Here is a 19775-nt window from a genome sequence, read left to right as displayed (position 1 = left end):
ACTACGACCTAAACGGTCTGTGAAGATACACTTCCCGATAAGCGATACGTGAAAAAGGCACTATCCGGATGCATCCTGTTCTATTCTCTGCTGAAGTTACAGTTGCTTCCACTTTGAACGCCGAGTGGATAGGCTCGTTCCTTCCCTGCGGATAATGGATCCATCCAGCGAACAAGAAAAGCAGGTTAAGACCCCCAGGAGGAAGGACTTTGACTTGACTTATTCCCTCATTCATTTATGTTCGTTTCTCCGGCCATAAAACTGTAATATTGTTGCCTTCCTATTCCTAGCAAATGACATAGACTGTCCAGTCGCTCGTTAACACCACACTCGTTTCTTTAAAAAGTTTCCCTTCTCGCGTTTTCAGTTACTCGAGTCTCTTGAAACTGCAATTTGAAAACCATTTCCTTTCTAACCTGGTATCTTCTTTAATGCTGCACTTTCTGCTTGGGATGTTACACGCGACCTTGCCCGTCTCTCTCAAGCGCAGTGCGTCCTCTTCGCTAGTGTGTGAAGCTGAGCCAGCACAGTCGACCACAAGAACAACAGACCCCAGCATCTCGCAACGGTTCTATCGATCAGTAGAATGTGAAGGCCGACATGAGACAGCCGAGTTCCCCGACCAAACGCTAGAACAGTCACCTGCTGTGCCGCACCAAGAGTCGCTCGAGCATACACGAGAAACTGCTCTGCATACGCTAGCGCTTTGTCGCAATGTCATTGCTAGCCTCGAAATAACACGACTCAGCAAATCTCGAACTGGGCTACACTACTGGCTAGGCTTCTGGGACCGAATCTATGGCCGACAGTTCGCTCGTTTACTCTCCTCTCGAGTGACCAATACATTAGCCAGGATCGATGCGCTATTTCGCGCAGTCTCCGGAGACCTTCATGAGCTCACACGACGAATGCAGCATGCTGTCACCTATGCTACATCGGAGAAAGAAATCCTGCGTCTGCTTGAGCGAATGGAAGACGAAGTCAGTGTACGCCGCAAGCGGAGACGGAAGAAGGCACAGATTATCATGAACAAACTGCGTGCCAGCATCGAAGCAGTCCCGATTAAAGTTACTGATGAGCTTTTCGATGACTTGAAACGCGGCGTGTTTGCCTTGGATGTGTTTTGTGATTACCACCCTGGGGACCCGGAGGCAGAAGAGCATGAACGGCAGGCATTGCAACCGATGAATATGGTGACAGTATCACCGTATCTACAACCGTGGCACGAATCGGCAGCGGCCGGAGCGTATATGCCTCTATCAGCATACACAGACATCCACCCGGACTGGACGGAGTATGCGGGGGACTGGATGCATAGGGTGGATTATCGCAGTCGGCAACCTCCTCCAAACAATCCTGCGGCGCACCATAGGTAGATCGAGTCTGAATCTGGGTGCGGAATGAAGATAACGGTCCTGGATAGATTTGATCATCTCCTATAGTGGCCGCTCACGGTCAGGTTGACCTATGACACTATTATTGTTCTTATAGATTAGACCGCAAACTATTGTGATTCATGCTTTGATGGCAGATAGATAAACTTGAAACTTTTAATAACTTTTCTTTGAACCCATCCGTGTCCCGCCAAATCTAATTATGTACGCTAAAAAATGTCAAGTCTAAGAAAAAGGGCACAGCCGTAGAAATAAACAATATATACCTTGCTCATCAAGCAAAATCCCACAATCCTCGGACATAGCTTCCAGGACCGGAATCCTGGCCACCATCCTCCTCCAACAACCGATCGGTAAAGATCCGCCTAGGTATTTGATACTCCACCACCGGCGTCCTTTTGAACGGCTTGTCCTCAGTGCCCAACTCTCCCTGCAACATACCCTGGTAAGTGTAATCCAGGAAATCCTCCAAGTTATAGAACTGTTTCGTGAACTGCTCAGAAATGATGTTCGCGATAGCAGCCACATTAGGATGATAATGAGACTGAAGAGTCTCAATCTCCCATAAACTGCTCTCGATGGCGTTTGTGCGGGTCGGATCAGGCTCAGTAGGATCGAAGGGATCGTCCATGCCTTCTGCTTCTATCTGAGCCTTGAGCCCCTCGTCGCGGATGTTGCGGTGCATCATGAAGGCGCAGGTCGGGTGTTCTTTGAGGAGGTTGTACATGAAGGGAACGATGGCCACGATGGCAGTGGGGGGCGCGTTGAGAGAGAGGCGAGAAAGACGCTTGAGGAAGCTTGCGATCAGGGCGGCGGGCAAGTGGGTAGAGGCGAGGAAGGTGTTCATGAGGCGGAAGAAGCGGGAGCGGTGCTTAGAGTGGAGGAGGTCGGCGTCGAGGAGCGAGTAGAGCTTTTGGTAGAATTGGGGGTAGTCGAGGTTCTTTTCTTGGATGAGGTAGAAGAGACCCGAGAGGGCGAGGAGAGAGGTGGCTCCTCCGACGTTGTAGGAGTCTGTTAAGAAGTCCATGAGGAGTTCGGGGCGGTTGAACCACGGCTCGATGTTGTGGACCATGATGCGCAGGAGGGTTTTACGCTGCGATTGGGAGAGGTTGTTGCGCAGGATGGCGAGCCAGGCGTCTTGGGCTCGTTTCTTGTGCGAGTTCACGGAAAGGACCTTTTTGTTTTGCTTGCTGGATTCCGTGTAGAAGCTTTCGAATTCGTGCTCCGCGCCGGGTACGGAATCGCATGCTGAGAGGATGGAGATTAGGACGTCGAGGGTCTCGGATGGTTGTTCGGTGTCTGCGTATTCGCTGTTGTATTGTGTCAGTGGATGTGGATTGGTGTGGATTTTTCTTGGTTCTGTGCAAGTGGAACGTACGCAAGTTGCATGAATGTGTAGTACCGCACGTCTTCGAATTCCTTTGCCTTCTCGATAAATTCGGAGAGCACCGCTTGTCCATTCTGGGCTTCAACAACCGCCTCGAAAACTCCCTTGAACAAACCCGATGTCCATTCCTGAGTGTTGTCGCCGGGGAGGTGGGTAGCACGTTCGTTGATGAGGCAGAGGCACAAGGTCAAGGCGCTGATCTGCTGGGGGTTAGTACCGTACGAATTTGTCCAGTTGGGGGAGATACGGACCTGAGAAGAGGAGTCGCATTCGCGAATGATGGACAGCAAGAGCTTCTGGTACTCCCGGCAGCGTTCCTTCAGCCAAGCTACAATGATTTTCTCATTCTCTGCGGCGCGGCTGGTCTCCGTCAAGTTTCCACCAGCGATCAATCGGCTGAAAACCCGGCAAAGGGCCACGGCAACAGCCATGTTCGGTTTCGACGAGCCATCGACATTGAGCATGGAAATCAGGGTCGCAATGTTGTTGTAGTATTTTCGCGACTCGGAAATTTGGTCTTCCAGCTGCTGGATATCGGCAATCGCATTGGGGCTCTCGGTCTCAGCGACTGCGCGGCGCTTGGAGGAGGGAACGGCGCTCGACTTGACATTTTTCCTCTTCTTAGAGGTGACGGCTGCAGTTGTAGGGGCAGGCATGGTCGATAGAACTGCAGATATCGCGCAAAATCGGGGAGACTTGACCGACAGGCAGCACAGCAGTTCCGACATCAACCATGAATTTTTGGAGATCCCTCGGTTAGCGGTTTTTCCGCCCACTGGCGCTAAGCCCGAGCGGGTTAGAGTCTTCCGCACCGTCCCAACCGCCATCCCGACCTCAGTCTCCTCATTTCCGTTCATCCATCACATCCTGTCAAGGTCTGAACACTGCTACAATGGCTTCGCGTTTGGCTAAGAGCGCCCTTGGTATGCCGAACTAGACTCTTTTCGGCTTGCTTTATCAACTGGCTATGATTGTTAACGCCCCCTAGGTGCTGCCCGGCTCCGGCCGACCCTTCCCACGCGCAACGTCGCTCCCATCACTGCCACCTTGACCGCGTCTCGCTCGGCCTCCAACGTTCCCACCGAGGACCCCAAGAAGAAGGCTCAGTCCATCATCGATGCTCTTCCTGGCAACTCCCTGGTCTCCAAGACCGCCGTCCTCTCTGCCGCTGCCGGTATCTCCATCGCTGCCATCAGCAACGAGCTCTATGTTATGAACGAGGAAACCGTTGCTGCTTTCTGTCTTCTCAGCGTCTTCACTGCCGTTGCCAAGTACGGTGGCCCTGCTTACCGTGAGTGGGCTGAGGGTCAGGTTCAGAAGCACAAGGACATCCTGAACGCTGCCCGTGCCGACCACACCAACGCCGTTAAGCAGCGTATGGAGAACGTTCAGGAGCTCTCCAGCGTTGTTGAGCTCACCAAGCAGCTGTTCGCTGTTTCCAAGGTACATTCAGATCCTTTCCACACTCATCCGATCGAAATATCATCGGGTTAGCGGATACAGGAAGCTAACGGTACGTACAGGAAACCGCTCAGCTTGAGGCCCAGGCCTACGAGCTTGAGCAGCGCACTGCTCTGGCTGCCGAGGCCAAGCAGGTTCTCGACTCCTGGGTTCGCTACGAGGGCCAGGTTAAGCAGCGCCAGCAGCGTGAGCTTGCCGAGAGCGTCATCGGCAAGATCCAGAAGGAGCTTGAGAACCCCAAGGTTCTCCAGCAGATCCTTCAGCAGAGCGTTGCCGATGTTGAGCGTAAGTGGACCACATGTGTGCCGCATGATTTCTGATACGATGCTTACAATTATTTTAGGTATCATGTCCTCCAAGGCCCAGTAAATGGACTAGCATGAATAGCCCCGCCGTCAGCCTATGTACAAATTAAAGATCTTTCCTGTTGTCGTTAGACATACCAATACCAAATGTGGTCCGTTTAAGAGACGTGTAGCCGAGTAGCTAGACCTAAATCACTCGGTCTAAAGCCAGTATGGATCTAGATGGTTGAATTTGTGCATTCTCCCGTTATTTTGCCGTGGAGGAATATGTTTCGCACCAAACTGTAATTCCACGTATTTAAACACTTCTAGCATCCAATGTATGTTATTACTTACTACTCCATACTAGGCTTGTATTACATGCCTCTGCTATTCGGCAGTTGAATCATGTGGTGGCTTCAGGGTGACTGTTTTGGGATTATGCTATTTGTTTGATATGATGCATCAACAAGCCAACACTGTGGTGGAGTAGCTGGGCTGTGCCCTGCAGGGCTGACGAAAGCCCTCTGCTGACGACAGTCTTCAATATTTTTATCGATTTCTTTATCAATAAATCCGTCTTCTTTCTTCTACTGGGTCATGAAACCCCTACAACTGCGGTTGTGGTTGTTGGAGGGAACAATGAGGGACGCTCTTTCAGTTGCCGGGAATTCATCAATCAGGACATTAACCAGGGGTTTCGTGTGGAGCATCTACAACTACCAGCGCCATCAATTCACAACGCTCGTCCAGCAGCGTCAAACCAATCAGCCAGGCGCAGTTGCTCGAGTCTTTATGTGTGACATGACAAGATGAAGAAATTGCCGCCGCGGAGGCCAAGACACCAGCCAAACCGTGGTTTGGCTGTGATTTAAGGAACGATAAAAATAACCATGACAGGGAATCCATCATCAAAGTTCACAGCCTCGACTCAGCGCCTGTGCCCTGCCACCATCCTTGTATACGGCTGAAGCGTCTGTTACTTTAAGCTCTGATTCCCTTTCACCAACTGTCTTCTCCGATTCCTTTCCTCATCATCTTCTCCCCATTTTCTTTACGGTTGTGGCGCTGAGTATCCACCCTCCGCGATAAGCCGCCGCGCAACAATGCCGCTCCGCGAGATACTTCACAAGAAGGACGCCCTCAACAACACGGCCGACCACTATGCGTCCGGTGCCGTTCCCACGACCTCCGGGAGGATTGTGCCTCAGATTACCTTCATTCGAACCGATACAACCTCCCAAGAAGTGATTCGTCCGCCTGTCTTCGACGGAGATGCCGATCACCCCGACGATCGATATCTAGAACCCGTTCCTCCTTCTCCTTCGCATCGCAAATCGTTGAATCCGTTCCGTCGCTCGCGTGCTCCCTCAGAGTCTTCGGGTACAAGTTCACCAACGCGCCCGCGCGGAGAAAGACGGCTGACGCACTTGCTGCACTTGGATCGCTCGGGGTCGCGGAATTCCAGCTCGTCATCAGTCAACGTCCCATCCGACCTTCCGCAGATAAATTGTGATAGAGGCGATGAGCAAGAAAGGGAGGCACAATGGGAGAAGAGGGCCACGATGCTAGCACAGCGCAGCCCGCAAGCCGGAGCTTCGTGTCTGTCGCCTACTTCGCCGACAGGCTTCGGATTGGATGGCGCGCCATCGAGGTCGCGGAGTTCTAGTCGGAGCCGCATAAACGATCCAGAAGGGGATGTAAGTGGTCAGATTGCATTGTTCTCAATGCATTTTATCTAATTGTGGCATAGATCAATGTACAAGAAGCGATCCGACTTCATGAAGCTGGAGGTATGGGCATAACTTGGGGTTCGGCTGTCCGCTTGCTCAGTCACTTACACCTGGTGTACAGAACTCGAACGGTCGACAAAGATGTTTGAGCACCTGGCGGACCCTAACGGTGCCAACAATGCACTCAGTCAAGTGCTCTATGGGCTAGCGCTCCGGTAAGTAGCAACCGTACCTTTGTTGAGCTCCATTTACGCCCGACTCTTATCGTTGTCTGCGTATTCGATGAACACTATTGCTACGTGATACTGATTTGGGCTTGATATAGACATGGTTGGGGCTGCTCGCCAGATCCTGATAGAGCCGTCATGTATCTCTCGGCCGCAGCGTCCAACTCGGCATCGATAGAGTCTCAGGCGCTCCAGGCCGGCATCAAGAAGGGCGGATCTGCCAAGGGAGAGCTAGTGTTGGCTATTTTCGAGCTGGGAAACTGCTTCCGTAATGGCTGGGGCGTCAAGAAAGACCCAGTCGCAGCGCGACAATACTTTGAAACGGCAGCCAACCTGGGTGATACCGACGCGATGAACGAGGTTGCTTGGTGCTACCTAGAAGGGTTTGGCGGGAAAAAGGACAAGGTTAGTGTTGTTTGCGTAATGGTTCATTCGTGATGATTATCGCAACATGATCTGCCCGTGTCCTGAGGGCCTCGCAGCTCGGGCATCAATGCCTGAAGCCCGCATCACTCTTTGGATCCGTCGGTGCTATCTGATCATCTGTATGAGCAGTTGACTGACTTGCAACGCCATGTTTTAGTTTACGGCCGCCAAATACTACCGATTGGCCGAAGAGAAAGGCAACAAATTAGTGGGAAATTCCTGGTACGTTAAATTATCCCTATTCAGCGTCGTATTTTCATTGTTTGATGCCCATTTCTGGGTCCTCCACGGGGCCAGTGTGATGAGCATTGCCTCAGACCCCAGCGCTCTGCACCCGGCTCTCCTCACTTGCTGGTGTTGTTGCGGGATGCATTGATAGGCGCTCGGAGTTTCCGCTTCCCTGCGCCATGCAAACCAGCGTCACGCTCTCCGCCAACCACAGCCCCATTCCCCCCCATCAGCGGGTTTCTGGAGTTTAGGCTGACATGATCTTGTTCAACGACAGGATATGGAAGGACAAGTACAACCCGCACTGAACCGCTAGGGCTGTGTACCTGCTGTTTCTAGTTACTACGACCTTTCATCCGTACCGTCCCATCAGATGACGATGGCGTTTTGGACCGAGCTGAAGCGAAGGCTAGAATGCTTCCACCTTCTCAGCCGGCTTCTTGCGGCCCAGACGTCCTTCTCCTTCCCACTTCGTATCCCAGCTCTGGGACACAGACCTCCTTACCTACTACCTTTTGCCGATTAATTTTCTTCCATTCTTCGCTACCATCACCATGAAGGGAACGGCAATGATGATGACCCAAGCATCCAGCCTCATCTTTTTTCCTTACTGACACCCAATCTCAGAGCGTACTTTTGCTTGCTTCCCTTCCCCCGGATGTTCATACTACTTCCTTTCTTGGACTTTTCTTCTAATGTTACATACATGCATACATACCCACTCTGCCTGTGCCACAGCCACCAAAGCAGAGCGAATAATCGCTATCATTATACCATTACCCACCCCAATTTCCTCTTTTGTCTCCTCTCAGGACCCACAAAGTACCTTGCATGGAGTAACGTGTATGTGCATGGCATAACATCGCTTCGCATCATGTTGTTTGCGTTCGTGGGCTTGCAAGGGTCCCAGTAACATACATTACTTTAGACTCACCCGTCACGTTGCATATTTATATACAAGGTAGACCACTTACTAGGGTAAGTAAGTAGGTAGGAAGTTACGTAGTACTATTTACTTCCTGAACAAAATGCATTAATCAACCAATAATACATTATATATACATGATGACCTGAGGTACGCACATATACTAGTCCACCCAAATAAGCACAGTAAATATTGGATGAACAGAACAGCCGTGTGCAGAATTGTAGCTGGCCAATTGGCTCCGTGGAATCATTGTTGAGAGTTAAATGCACTGTGTTGCGGGAAATGTCTCAATCTGTGTTCTTGGAAGTTTGTGAAAACGATTCAAGAAAGGAGGCTGGGGATGTTCCTCCTTTCAGTGAGATGATTGTTCTTGGGAAAGAGATTAGACGTGACAAGCGTGTGCTGTTTGACGTTATAGCTGGCCACTTGACTCCGCGCAGCAGCTGTTGTCGAGGTTGATGTGGAGTGGTTTCGCTTAGCGTCGTACTGATGCCTTCTTGGAAAATTGTGGAGGCGATTACTGAAGAGGGGAAAGAACAATTGATCAACATGAGACCATGTGTTGTATAAAAGTATAGCTGGCCAATTGCTGTTGCTCAGCCGCTGTCGAGGTTGATGTGGAGTGTCTTGTATGAGTTGTAGTTATGTTGTTCTGGAAAGTCTTCAGAGCTGACTGAAGGAACGAGGTAACCTGACGAGTCTAGTGGATGTTGTTTTCTCTGTCGGTTGGTTCAGGTTGGAACTGTTATTGGAGTCCCATGTTTCTTTCGTTGTGCTGGAGTAGCACTGTCGGAAGTGTAGGATGGTGTGCGAAGGTTATCTCTTCATCAGAATAGTGTTCTGGGTGTGTGATGGCACAAAGAAGAAGAGTGCACGAAGCGTTGAAGTTGGCTCTTCTTCCTGTGGTAGGGTGAGCTCAAATTAATTGTGTCCTTTTCGATGTGTTATAATAATGCCGTGGGGAGTTTTGTATAGTATGCGAAAATGACCTTTCCGTCTGAAGTGGCTTCCGGTTCGTGTGATGACACAAGGTGGAAGAATGCTCGGAAAATCGGATGAATAAAGTCTCTGTCGGTTGTGTGAGCTCGAAATAGTCAAGCCTCTTTCATTGTGCTCAAGTAGTACTGTTGGAAGTGTAGTATCAATTGGGAAGATACTCTTTTTATCAGGAGAGTGTTCTTGGTGAGTTCCAATAGGAAGATGCTTGACTGTTTGGACAGACGACCTTTTTCTGCTTATTGGGTAGACTTGAAATAGTTGTGCGTGCTTTGTCGATGTGCTGTAGCGGTAGAAATATTATCGACGGCACATGGGGCAATGCTGAACTCTGGGTCATAAGTGTCTTCTTCGTTTCTGCATATCGCAAGTATGAAGAAAGCAAATGCCAAGTAACAGAAAACACTTTCTATACTGTAAGGGAAGAAGACCTGCGCGTTTTTCGCATCTTTGAGCTTCTTTTTATGTCCTTGCTATCTTTTTCTCCTTACTGACAATGAAGTCTTATATGCGCTCTGACTATCAGCAGGCAGCACGTCATCATCTGATATTATCAGGATGACTTCTAAAGACCCGGTGTGTCCAAGATAGTCCGTCGTTGTTCCAAGTCACTGGAGTAGTTCAGTTCTTCTCTCCAGGTGAGGCGAACATGTCATTGAGCAGTTTCGCATTGAAGAAAGGTAGAGGGATTTCCTTTGTTAAATCCTCTTAGATAGATGGACCCCATGAAACCATGACAGACAGACAGGCGTATAACCCGTCAGTGACCCAGAGAGTATCATTGCCGTGTTCGTACCGTACATGCAATTCTTCATCCACTTCTTCGAAAAGTATGTACGTGAACTTCCACATAAGCAAGATGTGAGATGGTCGAGAAGTACACTTGAATATTTTCAGCAGTGCAAGCGATAGCCATCCGTGTCGATCTTAAGTTCCCAAGTATTAACTTCGTCGGAATAGTCTGACACAACTGGTATGGCGCGCAATCCTCCATTCTCCTCGACCGGGGGAGTCAAAGCAAATGTTGCTATTATCGCGTCGTTTCAACCCAGTCATGGCCGTCATATTCTTCCAACCACCAAACAGGCAGTCGAAGCATTTGTTCCAGATGTCATCAAGACGAGAGTAGCATCACATGGAGAAATGGCCCCGTACATTGGCTTGAGAGCTTTCCCTCGGCGGGCCATTGATTATTTGAAGAGTGATCAAGGTGCTGCTCGACGTGGAACCTTCTATGGAAAGAAACCCGGTTTTTGAGAGGAAGATTTGGCTGGTGTTTATATAGGCTAACAGGCGCAAGCCTTCCAGCTCCGCCGGCGCTATATCGGAGAAAGATGTAACTTATCACTTGCCTCCGAAATTGACTTTTTGCCGGATCTGACTCGTAGCCGTGATTGTACAGCGCCCAGAGAGCATTGGCTGATGGTTTTCGCCGCATCCATCACGCATCTGGAGCATCAAAAGCAGGAAAGAACCAGTGACCTTTGTCAGCTGCAGGTATGCAGTGAAAGATTCTAAGCTGGTGATTCCCAGGGAAAACGATCCGTAGACATACCCTTTGTCTGCTTCGTCTAAGCCTTTCCTTGAACACACCACCCGGCATTCGGAAAACGATACTCGGGAACAGGAAGATACGATGTTGGACTTAGCGATGTGAACTAAACTGGAGACTTTAAGCTTCGCGTATCAAGCAGATGAAGGCCACTTCTGCTGGTAAATTCCATTGGCGATGAGGTGTGAAGGAATACCGACAACGAGCCACGTCCAACGGCATCAATGCGGTGCACATGAGAATCGTGCACCAACCTTCACCATCGCTCATGGGAAATATCTCCTTCGGATACAGAAGAAGATTCCTTCTCATCCGGCCATTGTGCTTTCTTTGGCAATGACACGGACTGGCTGATCCCAACAGCTAGGGAGATGCCTGTTTTCGTAATAGTCATATCCAAAGGATAGAAAGGTGACCCAGTAAGATGGCGGAAAATATATGGGGCATGTCAAGGCGGTAAGCTGGCATGAAGCGTCCATAGATGGCCTGTACCTTGGCCATATAAATCATCTTCGGTTGCTCGGTGTGTTACACAAGCGTCCATTGCTCAGAGCGATGTGTTCTGCTGGTCATGAATCGAATCTTGCATAGCGGGAATGAGCCTTCCAAGATATGCACAAGGGCGCGATATGCAACCAATCAAGGGAGATTGCTGTGACATTGTCCTTTGAAGCTCCTAGACTGAGTTGATGTTGCAGGTATCCAAAAACGCTTCATTCGAGGAGTGAAAGATGAGCTGATGTCCCAGAAGCCTTTGAAGTACGTACGCTAGTCCATTAGATATACCAAGTACGTCGTTGCGCATCTTGGCTGTGTTTAACGCGTCGGAGCTTTCGGCAGCACTGATTGAAATCACGACAAAGGCTTTGATGACAGGACGGAGTGGTTTCCATATTCATCAAAGGTTGCTAGAACACGAAGCTGGATTGTTTTTCGCATTAAGTGAACCACAGGCCTTGGCCACGGGGAACAAATGGTACTTTTCATACCGCCAGACACTGCTCGAGCAGTTGCCAGAGAAAGGTAGTGAGTAAGTGGATGTTAGGCACTTTGTCATCCTATAAATATACTGACTCTTCCCTCTTCTGCGTCACGGACCAAGTAGTCTGTTGGTGGAGTGATCACAGAGACAATCACCCAGTCTACTCGTCAGGCAAGAGAGACATTTCACAGTGACGGAGCTTGAAGAACACCGTCGTATATATATGGCAGATAAAGGTTTCTTTCTGCAAGCTCCGTTTCCTCATCAGTAGACGATTTTGACGATTCTAGACGCGTGCAACTCGTCCTGTTGAAATTCGTCGTAGAAATGACGCCAAGAACGGGTAAGAAAGTGATTGAATAGCTCATGAATGATTCTTGGAAGACCCCAAGTGTATTCGATATAATTTATATTCCACAAGCAATTGTATTCTTCGTCACTCTGAGACTGAAGCCATCTAACACTGCTCTTGCTTGGCAGTGATGTGCGAACGATACCCGGCAGGGTGCCTTGGTGAAGCACATTTTGGCGTGCGCTTAGTGGTACATCGATACATTGCATAATTCGATGAAGCTTCCATTGTATGGCTTCTTCAATCATTATAATTTTGATCCTCTGGTATGGAGCGGTTCCCGAAAACGTTGCTTCTTGGCCGGGTTGGAATGCGGTTGATAACCACACCCAGGCTGGAGGTGTTTGTCATTTTGTCGAAAGACAAATACGTATATGGTATATAATGACTTTGAGTCGAAGTATGGCTGCCCAGCTTCCGTATGAGCTTCATCTGTTCGCTATCGGCAGGAGGCTCGAAAAAGGAGGAAGTATCTCGTAAAGCAGCGATTGAAGATACTCGGTATTCGGACATCTGTTTGGGCTGTGGCATCTTGGTCAACAATTATAGGCGTATATAGACTAGAAACAGACTTACTGCAGAGTTTCCCTAGAATCTAAAGCAGAATGAAACCAAGTGGGCTTCGTCGAGGAAAGTATTTCTGTATCACAAATCTTTGGGATATCAACATCGCTGGTCATTCCGCAGAAGAGCGAATCCCATGAGGCGCTCTTCCCGGAATGTGGGATTGCGGTGATTAGGTATCCCAAAGACGCAGTGCAGACGTGTCCATAGTGGGTTCCTTTTCTTTGTAGGAGGCACGAAGCCTGAGCCGGTGATTTTGTAAAGAATGACGCCCCGGCACGCACCAATGACTCAGGGGATGTATCCCCTCTCTCATTCGTCTTGTGGAACAACACTACCGTATGTGATAGGGGCTTAGTATAATTCGTCATGCCCGATGGTATCGCGCACAAGATCGGATACGATATTCGTCAGCGAATATGAAAAAAGGTAGGTTTGGTTGTGTGTGAAGCTGATTGGACATGACGGATCCAAGAGATGGGGAGAACCACTTGTCGAGCCCCACCCAAATGATGGGTGTAACTGATTGTTTTGACCGAGTTGAAAGCGAGTTCCTGCCATAGGTTGCAGAGAATGACGATGTGCTGTTCCTTGGATATTTCCTGGAGAGCGACCACACTTCCAAGCCAACATCTTCTCCCTCGTTTCTCGTAGCCCCGAGGAGATACATCAGCCTTCTATCCTCTGGTGAATCACATTGATAAAAGATCTTGTTTGTATCAGGAGCGAAAGTCGCAGGCACAAATTCCTCATTGTAATAAGCCCATCCGCCGTATTCGTGAGGAGGGTTTGTGGGAAGAGGAGGATGAGGTCATGCTGTAGGTTTCACCGCGGTATGAGCAAAGAGGAATATGGTTTCAATGTCAGCCTTGGGTGCCGCAGGTTAGAGATTGGGGCGAGTGGAAGATGGAGAAGTCTTTGCGAGGGTTGGCCTCCGTATTGCTTCTAAATAGAATTCAGGTGCGCCATCCTAGAGAAGAATTACACGGCACAGAACATGACACGCTTGGTCTGGGGTATATAGGCAAGCAGGTTTCACAACTAATAGGCCACATCGCCCGCACATTCGTTTTTTGGTAGTATACCCTGCCTATAAAAGGAGGGAGATAGTTCGGTCTCTAGTTGTCAATGCTTCCGTATATGTACCCATGACGGAGACCTGTTGCGGTCTAGTATCTCTGCAATTTGAGGAGTATGAGTGGATTATGTTTCATCGGGTAGTGGTCTCGAATATCGTCACCTGAGAGTTAAACCCGTCAGTTGAATGGTCAAGCGTTTGTTAACGAGGACTTAAGACTTACTCTGCTGGGGATATCCCATTAAAGTTGTGTATAACTGTTTGCTCTAGCATGGCTTCCATGGACGCAGACTGAAATATGCTTGCCCATGACGTATAAGCGACCGTTGTTGCCCGAATCCCAGGCCAATATATGACTCATCTTATAATATGAGTAGTCAAGGTCTCGAAACCCCTTCACAATGAGATGAATAGTAAGGGGAGACTCAATGTGCTCTGTCACAGAGTTATTGAACGCCAGAATAGCCGGAATGGATGATTTCATCTTCAGCTCTGCGGGTTCGCGACTTAAAGTCAAGCGATTATAATTTGGTGGCTTTCTGATTTATTATAGATATCTGTCTGATCCTTGCAGAATCATAGGAAATCAGAGTGCAATAATACTGTAGAAGAGATGCTGGAAGTATTAGAAACGGTATGATGGCTCCGCGTTCTCTTGGAGCTCGCATGGGTGTGACAGAGAGTCGCTAGGAGACTGGACAAGGGTCCTCGATAGTAGTGATTCCAGTATATCCACATCAATGTGTTACTGTGTGCGAGCAAGATTGAGCGAGTACAGTAACCGTGCTCGTGCATCCTGTGAAGTTATGTCTCACAAGCTACAAGCAAGTGGAACCTTGGTCTAGGCCAAGAACCAATTCCACCTGGACATGTCGACAGACCAGTTCTAGGTTGCTCGAAACCAAAGGGACATGTTTTGAGTAAGGAAGGTCGTCATCAAGTAGAGCATGCGAGATACACATGCGATTCCGTGAATTGTTATATTATTTGTTATATGATCCAGTCGCTTTGTGCTTGTTCGATTTGTTGACAGTCGCGCAAGTTCTTTCGGTGGTCACCGTATATAGAGGAGGAATTGACCTGGACCCGTGTTGATGGAAACGTGTAACACGACTCATCGTAGAGACCTTGTCGTCACTGAAATGGTTGCTGATCCTACAAACAGCCCAGCAGACAGTGTGATCCCACTGTAGCGGGTACTTTGTTAGAGAGTGATCTAATTTCTGTAGATGCTCCCGTTGTTCACTCACAAGACAACAAGACTCTGCAGAACCCAGCTTCGAGCGATATGACGTTGGCTTTGCAGCGATGCTGCGACGCCAGATTCCATTTGGTTGGGAAGCAGACGATTTTCTGGGAAAGTCGCATGCGTGTGATTAGCTGGCACCGGATGTTCCCGAGCTTTCGCCATAGACTTATGTGAATTGGTCCGACATGTTGTAGATCGTGCCAATATATGTTTCAGCACTTTTGAAGAACGCCTTCTTCGCAGACACTGCGTCCGATCGATACTAAAAAGCCAAGTATCGGCTGCTCCGTTAGACATTTCTAGGAGCTAGCGGGATAAAGCAGAGGAAGATGACGCGCAGAGCTTCTTCTGATGAATGATACTGCGCTCAGCAACGCTCTGCCTAGATCTCAGTACATTGTCAGTATGAGAATGGTAGTGAGAGTCAGATGTATGCAAGAAAAGGATGGCTGACTTAGTATCAGCTCCAGCAGTCTGATATTTGGCGCTGAAGCTGTATAGCATGAACAGAGTATAAGCTAGCGGTCTCGACGCGATGGTGAGACCCCCGTCAAATGACCATCTATGCTAGTGTTGCTGTTCAACTAGGGGCGATATAATGAAGGTCGTGTCCAAACCCGTTCGGTAAAGATGTATAGAAGGTATAGTAAGGAGAGATGCCTGACACTTGCGACGGTCGCGACCGCTTGAAGCTTGCAGGGCCGATCCACGGAAGCCTGAGCCTTCATTATCTTCAGAACTGCTATCACCGCAACTGAATTCGCGGTTGGGAAGCTTTTGCATCTTCCAGGGATATAATGCATGGTGAGTAGTGCTTATCAACATACTCCACGGAATGATGTGTAGATGATGCTGCACACCAGCGCTGTAGCGATGAATATAGACCATCCACAGTGTAGCCCCTAGAGGATATAGGGAATCAGCTGGCCCTATTATCCAGAGCACAAAGAGAAGAGTATAATGTGCTCCTCTTGAGGTGAGAGCTTGACAGGTTCTTATTGACGGGGTATAGAAGGCGAATTAAGAAAGATCAGAGATGAGAATATGGTAAGCCATGGGCCTGAGTCGCGTTGAGCAAGCGACAGACTCAGTAAAAAGAAATAAAGAAAGTAGTAGCTTTGCTTAGAGAGGTGTATATAGATCAGACGATAGTATAGTATCGCTCATGAGATGAGAGCCATGTTAGGGTAGTCATAGTGGAGATACCCTTTGTCTATACAATTTTTTTTTCTGTGTTATGAGAAGGATAAGAAAGAAAGGAAAAGCTCAGATGAGAGAAGAATCAGGACCCGTATTTATAACTGCTCATCCCAGGAAGAGACGGAATACAATCGCCGCGGTGATGGTCGTTTACAGTGACGGGGATACGTAGTGACGGAGACATCTAGTGACGGCGTAAACGGGACGTAGTGATTTGGAATATGGGGTGGCGTTTTTACGTTAATAGACAGGGTGAAGAGATGGACAACCTTAAGAATCTAGTGGGCTTTTGATCGTGAAATATGATAATCATGAATTCGCACCTTCACAATATCTAGGAAGGTAATATGCCTACAGTGACGCTTATATCAGGCGAATGATTACATTCATTGTCAATAGCTTAACAGGCAGTATTTGTGTGCAAGTCCGAGACCGGAAGACTTTTATTCCATGTGGTTGGCCAAACTCCTTAAAACATTGCTGCCAATACTATATACAGTACAAAAAGGTGATCCACAGATGACAAACGAAATATAGTTCTTTCAAAAGAGTGGACGGGACAAGCCCAAGATCATCTGTGTCATGCCACATGCACATGCACGGGCATTTGTCAAGTATCTGACAAAAGAAAGTAAACGAGTGGTAGGTTGCAGAGCCATCCAGTATGGCTTCTCAGCAGACCCAGATCGAATCATCATCGCAACATAGACATTAACAGGCATCCCACATCCCAAATCATAAACATGTCAGTCATATCATAACAATCATAGCAAATGCCACTGCAGCCCAACCTATTCCCCACGCGATGCACGCAAAACCAAAGCAAAATCAAAAACCACAACAGTTCAAAAGCAATAAAACAGAAACCCGAATCCAAGTCATATGCAAAATGTAAGCAAGCGCTCGATATGTTCCGTCCCGTTGTTCCGTTGGACTGCCTGCGACGCGCAGGCAATGTCCCATGGTGAAAATCAAAAGATGCCATCCGTGAAAGAAAGTCATAAAAATCGACGAGAAGGTGTGGAGGTAGATGTAAACGACTGCAACATATTTCAGATGCTCGAGAAATCCACACTCAACTCGGAGAATGAGAAAACGCTGGTACGCCGATAAAGCCGAAGGAGTGCGAAACGTAGAACAACATCGCTAAATTGTCAGACGAGGTCATCATGAAGCTAGTCCGTAAGATATATCCAGTCGAAGTGAATGGTAAGCTGTCTATGTATGTATATGGCTAAATCTGGCTAAAACTGGCCAACAGTCGTATGTCGTTAAAGCATGTAGAGAGAAGGTGTACGTCTGTCTAACTGTAGACGACGTAAAGGAGGCGGAGGTGGAAGCACAGAACTCGATCAGTTTGCTTGTTTGGATGCAGAAGAAACGCAGGCAATGTAACTTTGTCTGGGCACGGTGGAGATAGAGGGAGAGAAAGGAGAGAGCTGAGATGGGCGATGTACGGTCGGCGTGACCCAACCATCGCGGGGCTAAACTACTGGCTGAAGCCGGAGTCTTCCTCCTTTACGGGGGCGACACCATATTCCTGAACCATGCGTCTGAAGTCTCGGATAACCTTTTCAGGAACCCGGTCCCACATGAGGGAACGAGAGTAGACTTCAGAGGTAGCCTTGTTCGGAAGCTTGTGGGCAACGTTACCACGCATCGCAGCGAGCGCCTGCTGCAGATTAGAAGGCTGCTGCTGCTGCTGCTTGTAGTCGACACCCGCATCATCAAAAGTCGTCAAGGAGTTGTACTGGTCCGCGTTGAGAGCGAAAACCTGCTCCTGTTCCTGCTGCTTGGAGGGCATGGCCAGGGTGTTGTGGAGTTCATCCAGGTTCGACGGTGCCGCTGTGCCGGTCATCTGAGCCATCTCGGCTCCAGTGATGGTGGTAGGCATGGGCATGGCCGACGAGGAAGCCACAGCGCCTTGGCCCTGAGCAAGCTCGGGCGGAGAGGAAGACAGAACAGCCCGGAGGACGTTCGCGGACTCAGCGCGATACTCCTCCGAGAGCTGAGGCATGGAGCGAGCCGACAGCGTAGAGCTGTTGGAGGCAATGAATGCTCCGAAGAGAAGGCACATGTAAAAGGCGTTCCAGCTGAAGGGGTAGTCGCTGGTCGCAGACTTTTCCTTATCGTTCGTGGAGACCACCAACGAGGAAGAGTGTGCCGTCGAGGTGGGAACAGACTCTGCGTCAAGGGAGAGGCTGTTCACCATAGTAAAGTCTTCCCAAGGACTGCTGTCCATGGTCAAGTTCTCAAAGTCCGAGAACTCGGTGGTCATCGCAGGAGCGGCGGTTCGTGCGTGTCTCTCAAGCTTCTCCACGGTCTCCTTGAGGATGTTGTTCTTCTTTCGAAGATCAGCAGTCTCCAAGGTGTGCACCCGGATCAGTTCATCCTTCTCCATGTGCATGGTGTTGATGTACTGGGTGATTTCCTGCTGGGCGGCCATCCATTCGCTCTTCTCGCGAAGGAGTTCGGCCTCCCGTAGGCGCATGTTCTGCAGTTCCTCCTCGAGGTCGCTAATGACCTGGGTGAACTGCTTCTTCTCCTCTTCCAATTTCTCGGTGTGGAGCTTCTTGCGCTGACGGGAATCCAAACTAGAGGACAAGATTAGATATGGGCTGATGTCATCAATGTAAGGGGGGGGAGGGGGCAGTGGGTACTTACGCAGCTTGACGGTTCCTCAGCAGCCGCTTCTGTTGTTTGAGTTCCTTGATCTCCTCCTCATTGATTGACTGGCTGATCAGCTGGTCGATGTTGCTCAACGTCCGTTCTGCAGGAATCTCAAAGCGAGCGTTCTTCTTCCGGATCCCATCCCGGCGCACACTCAAGGGGGAACTGTTGCGGTAGGTCGGGCTCTTGGTTGGCCGCGACATGGCATCAGGCAGATCCGTTGCAGCGGGCATCCAGCCCTGACTGGACTGCGGCGACATAGCCACAGTGGCAGGGTGGGCGAAGGCCATGCCGGGACGGTAGGACATCGAGGGGATGTTGATGGTGCTGACAGGACCGACGGCACCGCCAGCAAAGGGGGCTGACGAAGCGTGATCCAACTCGGAGGGAAAGTGATCGTACATGGCGGTAGGAGTGCAGGAGCCCGATTCCTTTGCAAGCTGCCAGGAAGCCTGGTGGCCGTATGGAGCAGATGGATGAGCGCCGTCTACCCGCATGAAAGGATTGGGGGCGGTTTCAAAGAAAGCGTGGCCGACTTGGGAGTTGTGACGGGACTGTGTGCTAGAGACGGATTGGGAGAAATCGGACCAGACGGAATCTCGATGCGCAAATGCATCGGGTGCATGGTCATATGAGGTTCTCCGGTGGTCGGCAACAGTGGAAGGAAGTTCGGGGGAAGTAGAGTCGAGGATCTTATCATCAAGTACACTCATGTCGTCTTCTTCTGAATATGACGGTTTGGCATCCAATGTAGAGGGGGATTGTTGGTAGAAGTCAAAGGATTGTTGAGAATACCTTGCCATAACTGTGAATGTGTATATGACGAGGATAAAGATGAAAAATGGTGGCTTTGATCAAAGGAAAAAAGCCCGTGGTTGCTTGTAGAGCAGTCAAGAGGCGGTGTGTAAAATAAAGGTTCGGGAAAAAAACAGGTCAAGAGGTGCGGGGTTTTAGGGTGGTTGGTGAAAGTATTTAGAAAGTCTCAAGCTTGTGTAAGAATGGGAGGAATGAAGAGATAACCCGTGAGAAGAAAGACGAGAGAGTATAATCTCGAAAGAGTCTCA

At 49.2% G+C, this 19775-nt stretch overlaps 5 protein-coding genes across 5 annotated transcripts; 3 read left to right on the top strand and 2 right to left on the bottom strand.

The window, feature by feature from the left end:
* Positions 1–431: 431 nt before the first annotated feature.
* AKAW2_70574A (uncharacterized protein) lies at positions 432–1376 on the top strand (the record flags this gene model as incomplete). Its single annotated transcript, XM_041683171.1, has 1 exon — positions 432–1376. One exon carries the CDS (start codon positions 432–434, stop codon positions 1374–1376), a length of 945 nt encoding a protein of 314 aa, XP_041547458.1.
* Positions 1377–1668: 292 nt separating this feature from the next.
* Positions 1669–3437, bottom strand: noc4 (ribosome biosynthesis protein NOC4; the record flags this gene model as incomplete). The annotated part of the gene is made up of 2 exons (XM_041683170.1): positions 1669–2704; positions 2773–3437. 2 exons carry the CDS (start codon positions 3435–3437, stop codon positions 1669–1671), a joined length of 1701 nt encoding a protein of 566 aa, XP_041547457.1.
* A 236-nt stretch (positions 3438–3673) lies between these two features.
* atp4 (F1F0 ATP synthase subunit 4) lies at positions 3674–4611 on the top strand (the record flags this gene model as incomplete). Its single annotated transcript, XM_041683169.1, has 4 exons — positions 3674–3704; positions 3770–4224; positions 4305–4527; positions 4586–4611. 4 exons carry the CDS (start codon positions 3674–3676, stop codon positions 4609–4611), a joined length of 735 nt encoding a protein of 244 aa, XP_041547456.1.
* A 1021-nt stretch (positions 4612–5632) lies between these two features.
* On the top strand, positions 5633–7448 carry AKAW2_70571A (tetratricopeptide repeat protein; the record flags this gene model as incomplete). Its single annotated transcript, XM_041683168.1, has 6 exons — positions 5633–6226; positions 6280–6319; positions 6381–6474; positions 6585–6891; positions 7070–7134; positions 7418–7448. 6 exons carry the CDS (start codon positions 5633–5635, stop codon positions 7446–7448), a joined length of 1131 nt encoding a protein of 376 aa, XP_041547455.1.
* Positions 7449–17530: 10082 nt separating this feature from the next.
* Positions 17531–19514, bottom strand: AKAW2_70570S (putative bZIP transcription factor; the record flags this gene model as incomplete). Its single annotated transcript, XM_041683166.1, has 2 exons — positions 17531–18635; positions 18706–19514. The coding sequence occupies 2 exons, from the start codon at positions 19512–19514 to the stop codon at positions 17531–17533; spliced, it is 1914 nt and encodes a 637-aa protein (XP_041547454.1).
* Positions 19515–19775: the final 261 nt, after the last annotated feature.

The sequence above is a fragment of the Aspergillus luchuensis genome, chromosome 7, assembly GCF_016861625.1.
Source record: "Aspergillus luchuensis IFO 4308 DNA, chromosome 7, nearly complete sequence".
Taxonomy (NCBI): Eukaryota; Fungi; Ascomycota; class Eurotiomycetes; order Eurotiales; family Aspergillaceae; genus Aspergillus; species Aspergillus luchuensis.
Note: the sequence above shows the minus strand (reverse complement) of the source record. Positions and strands in the feature narration are given on the sequence as shown.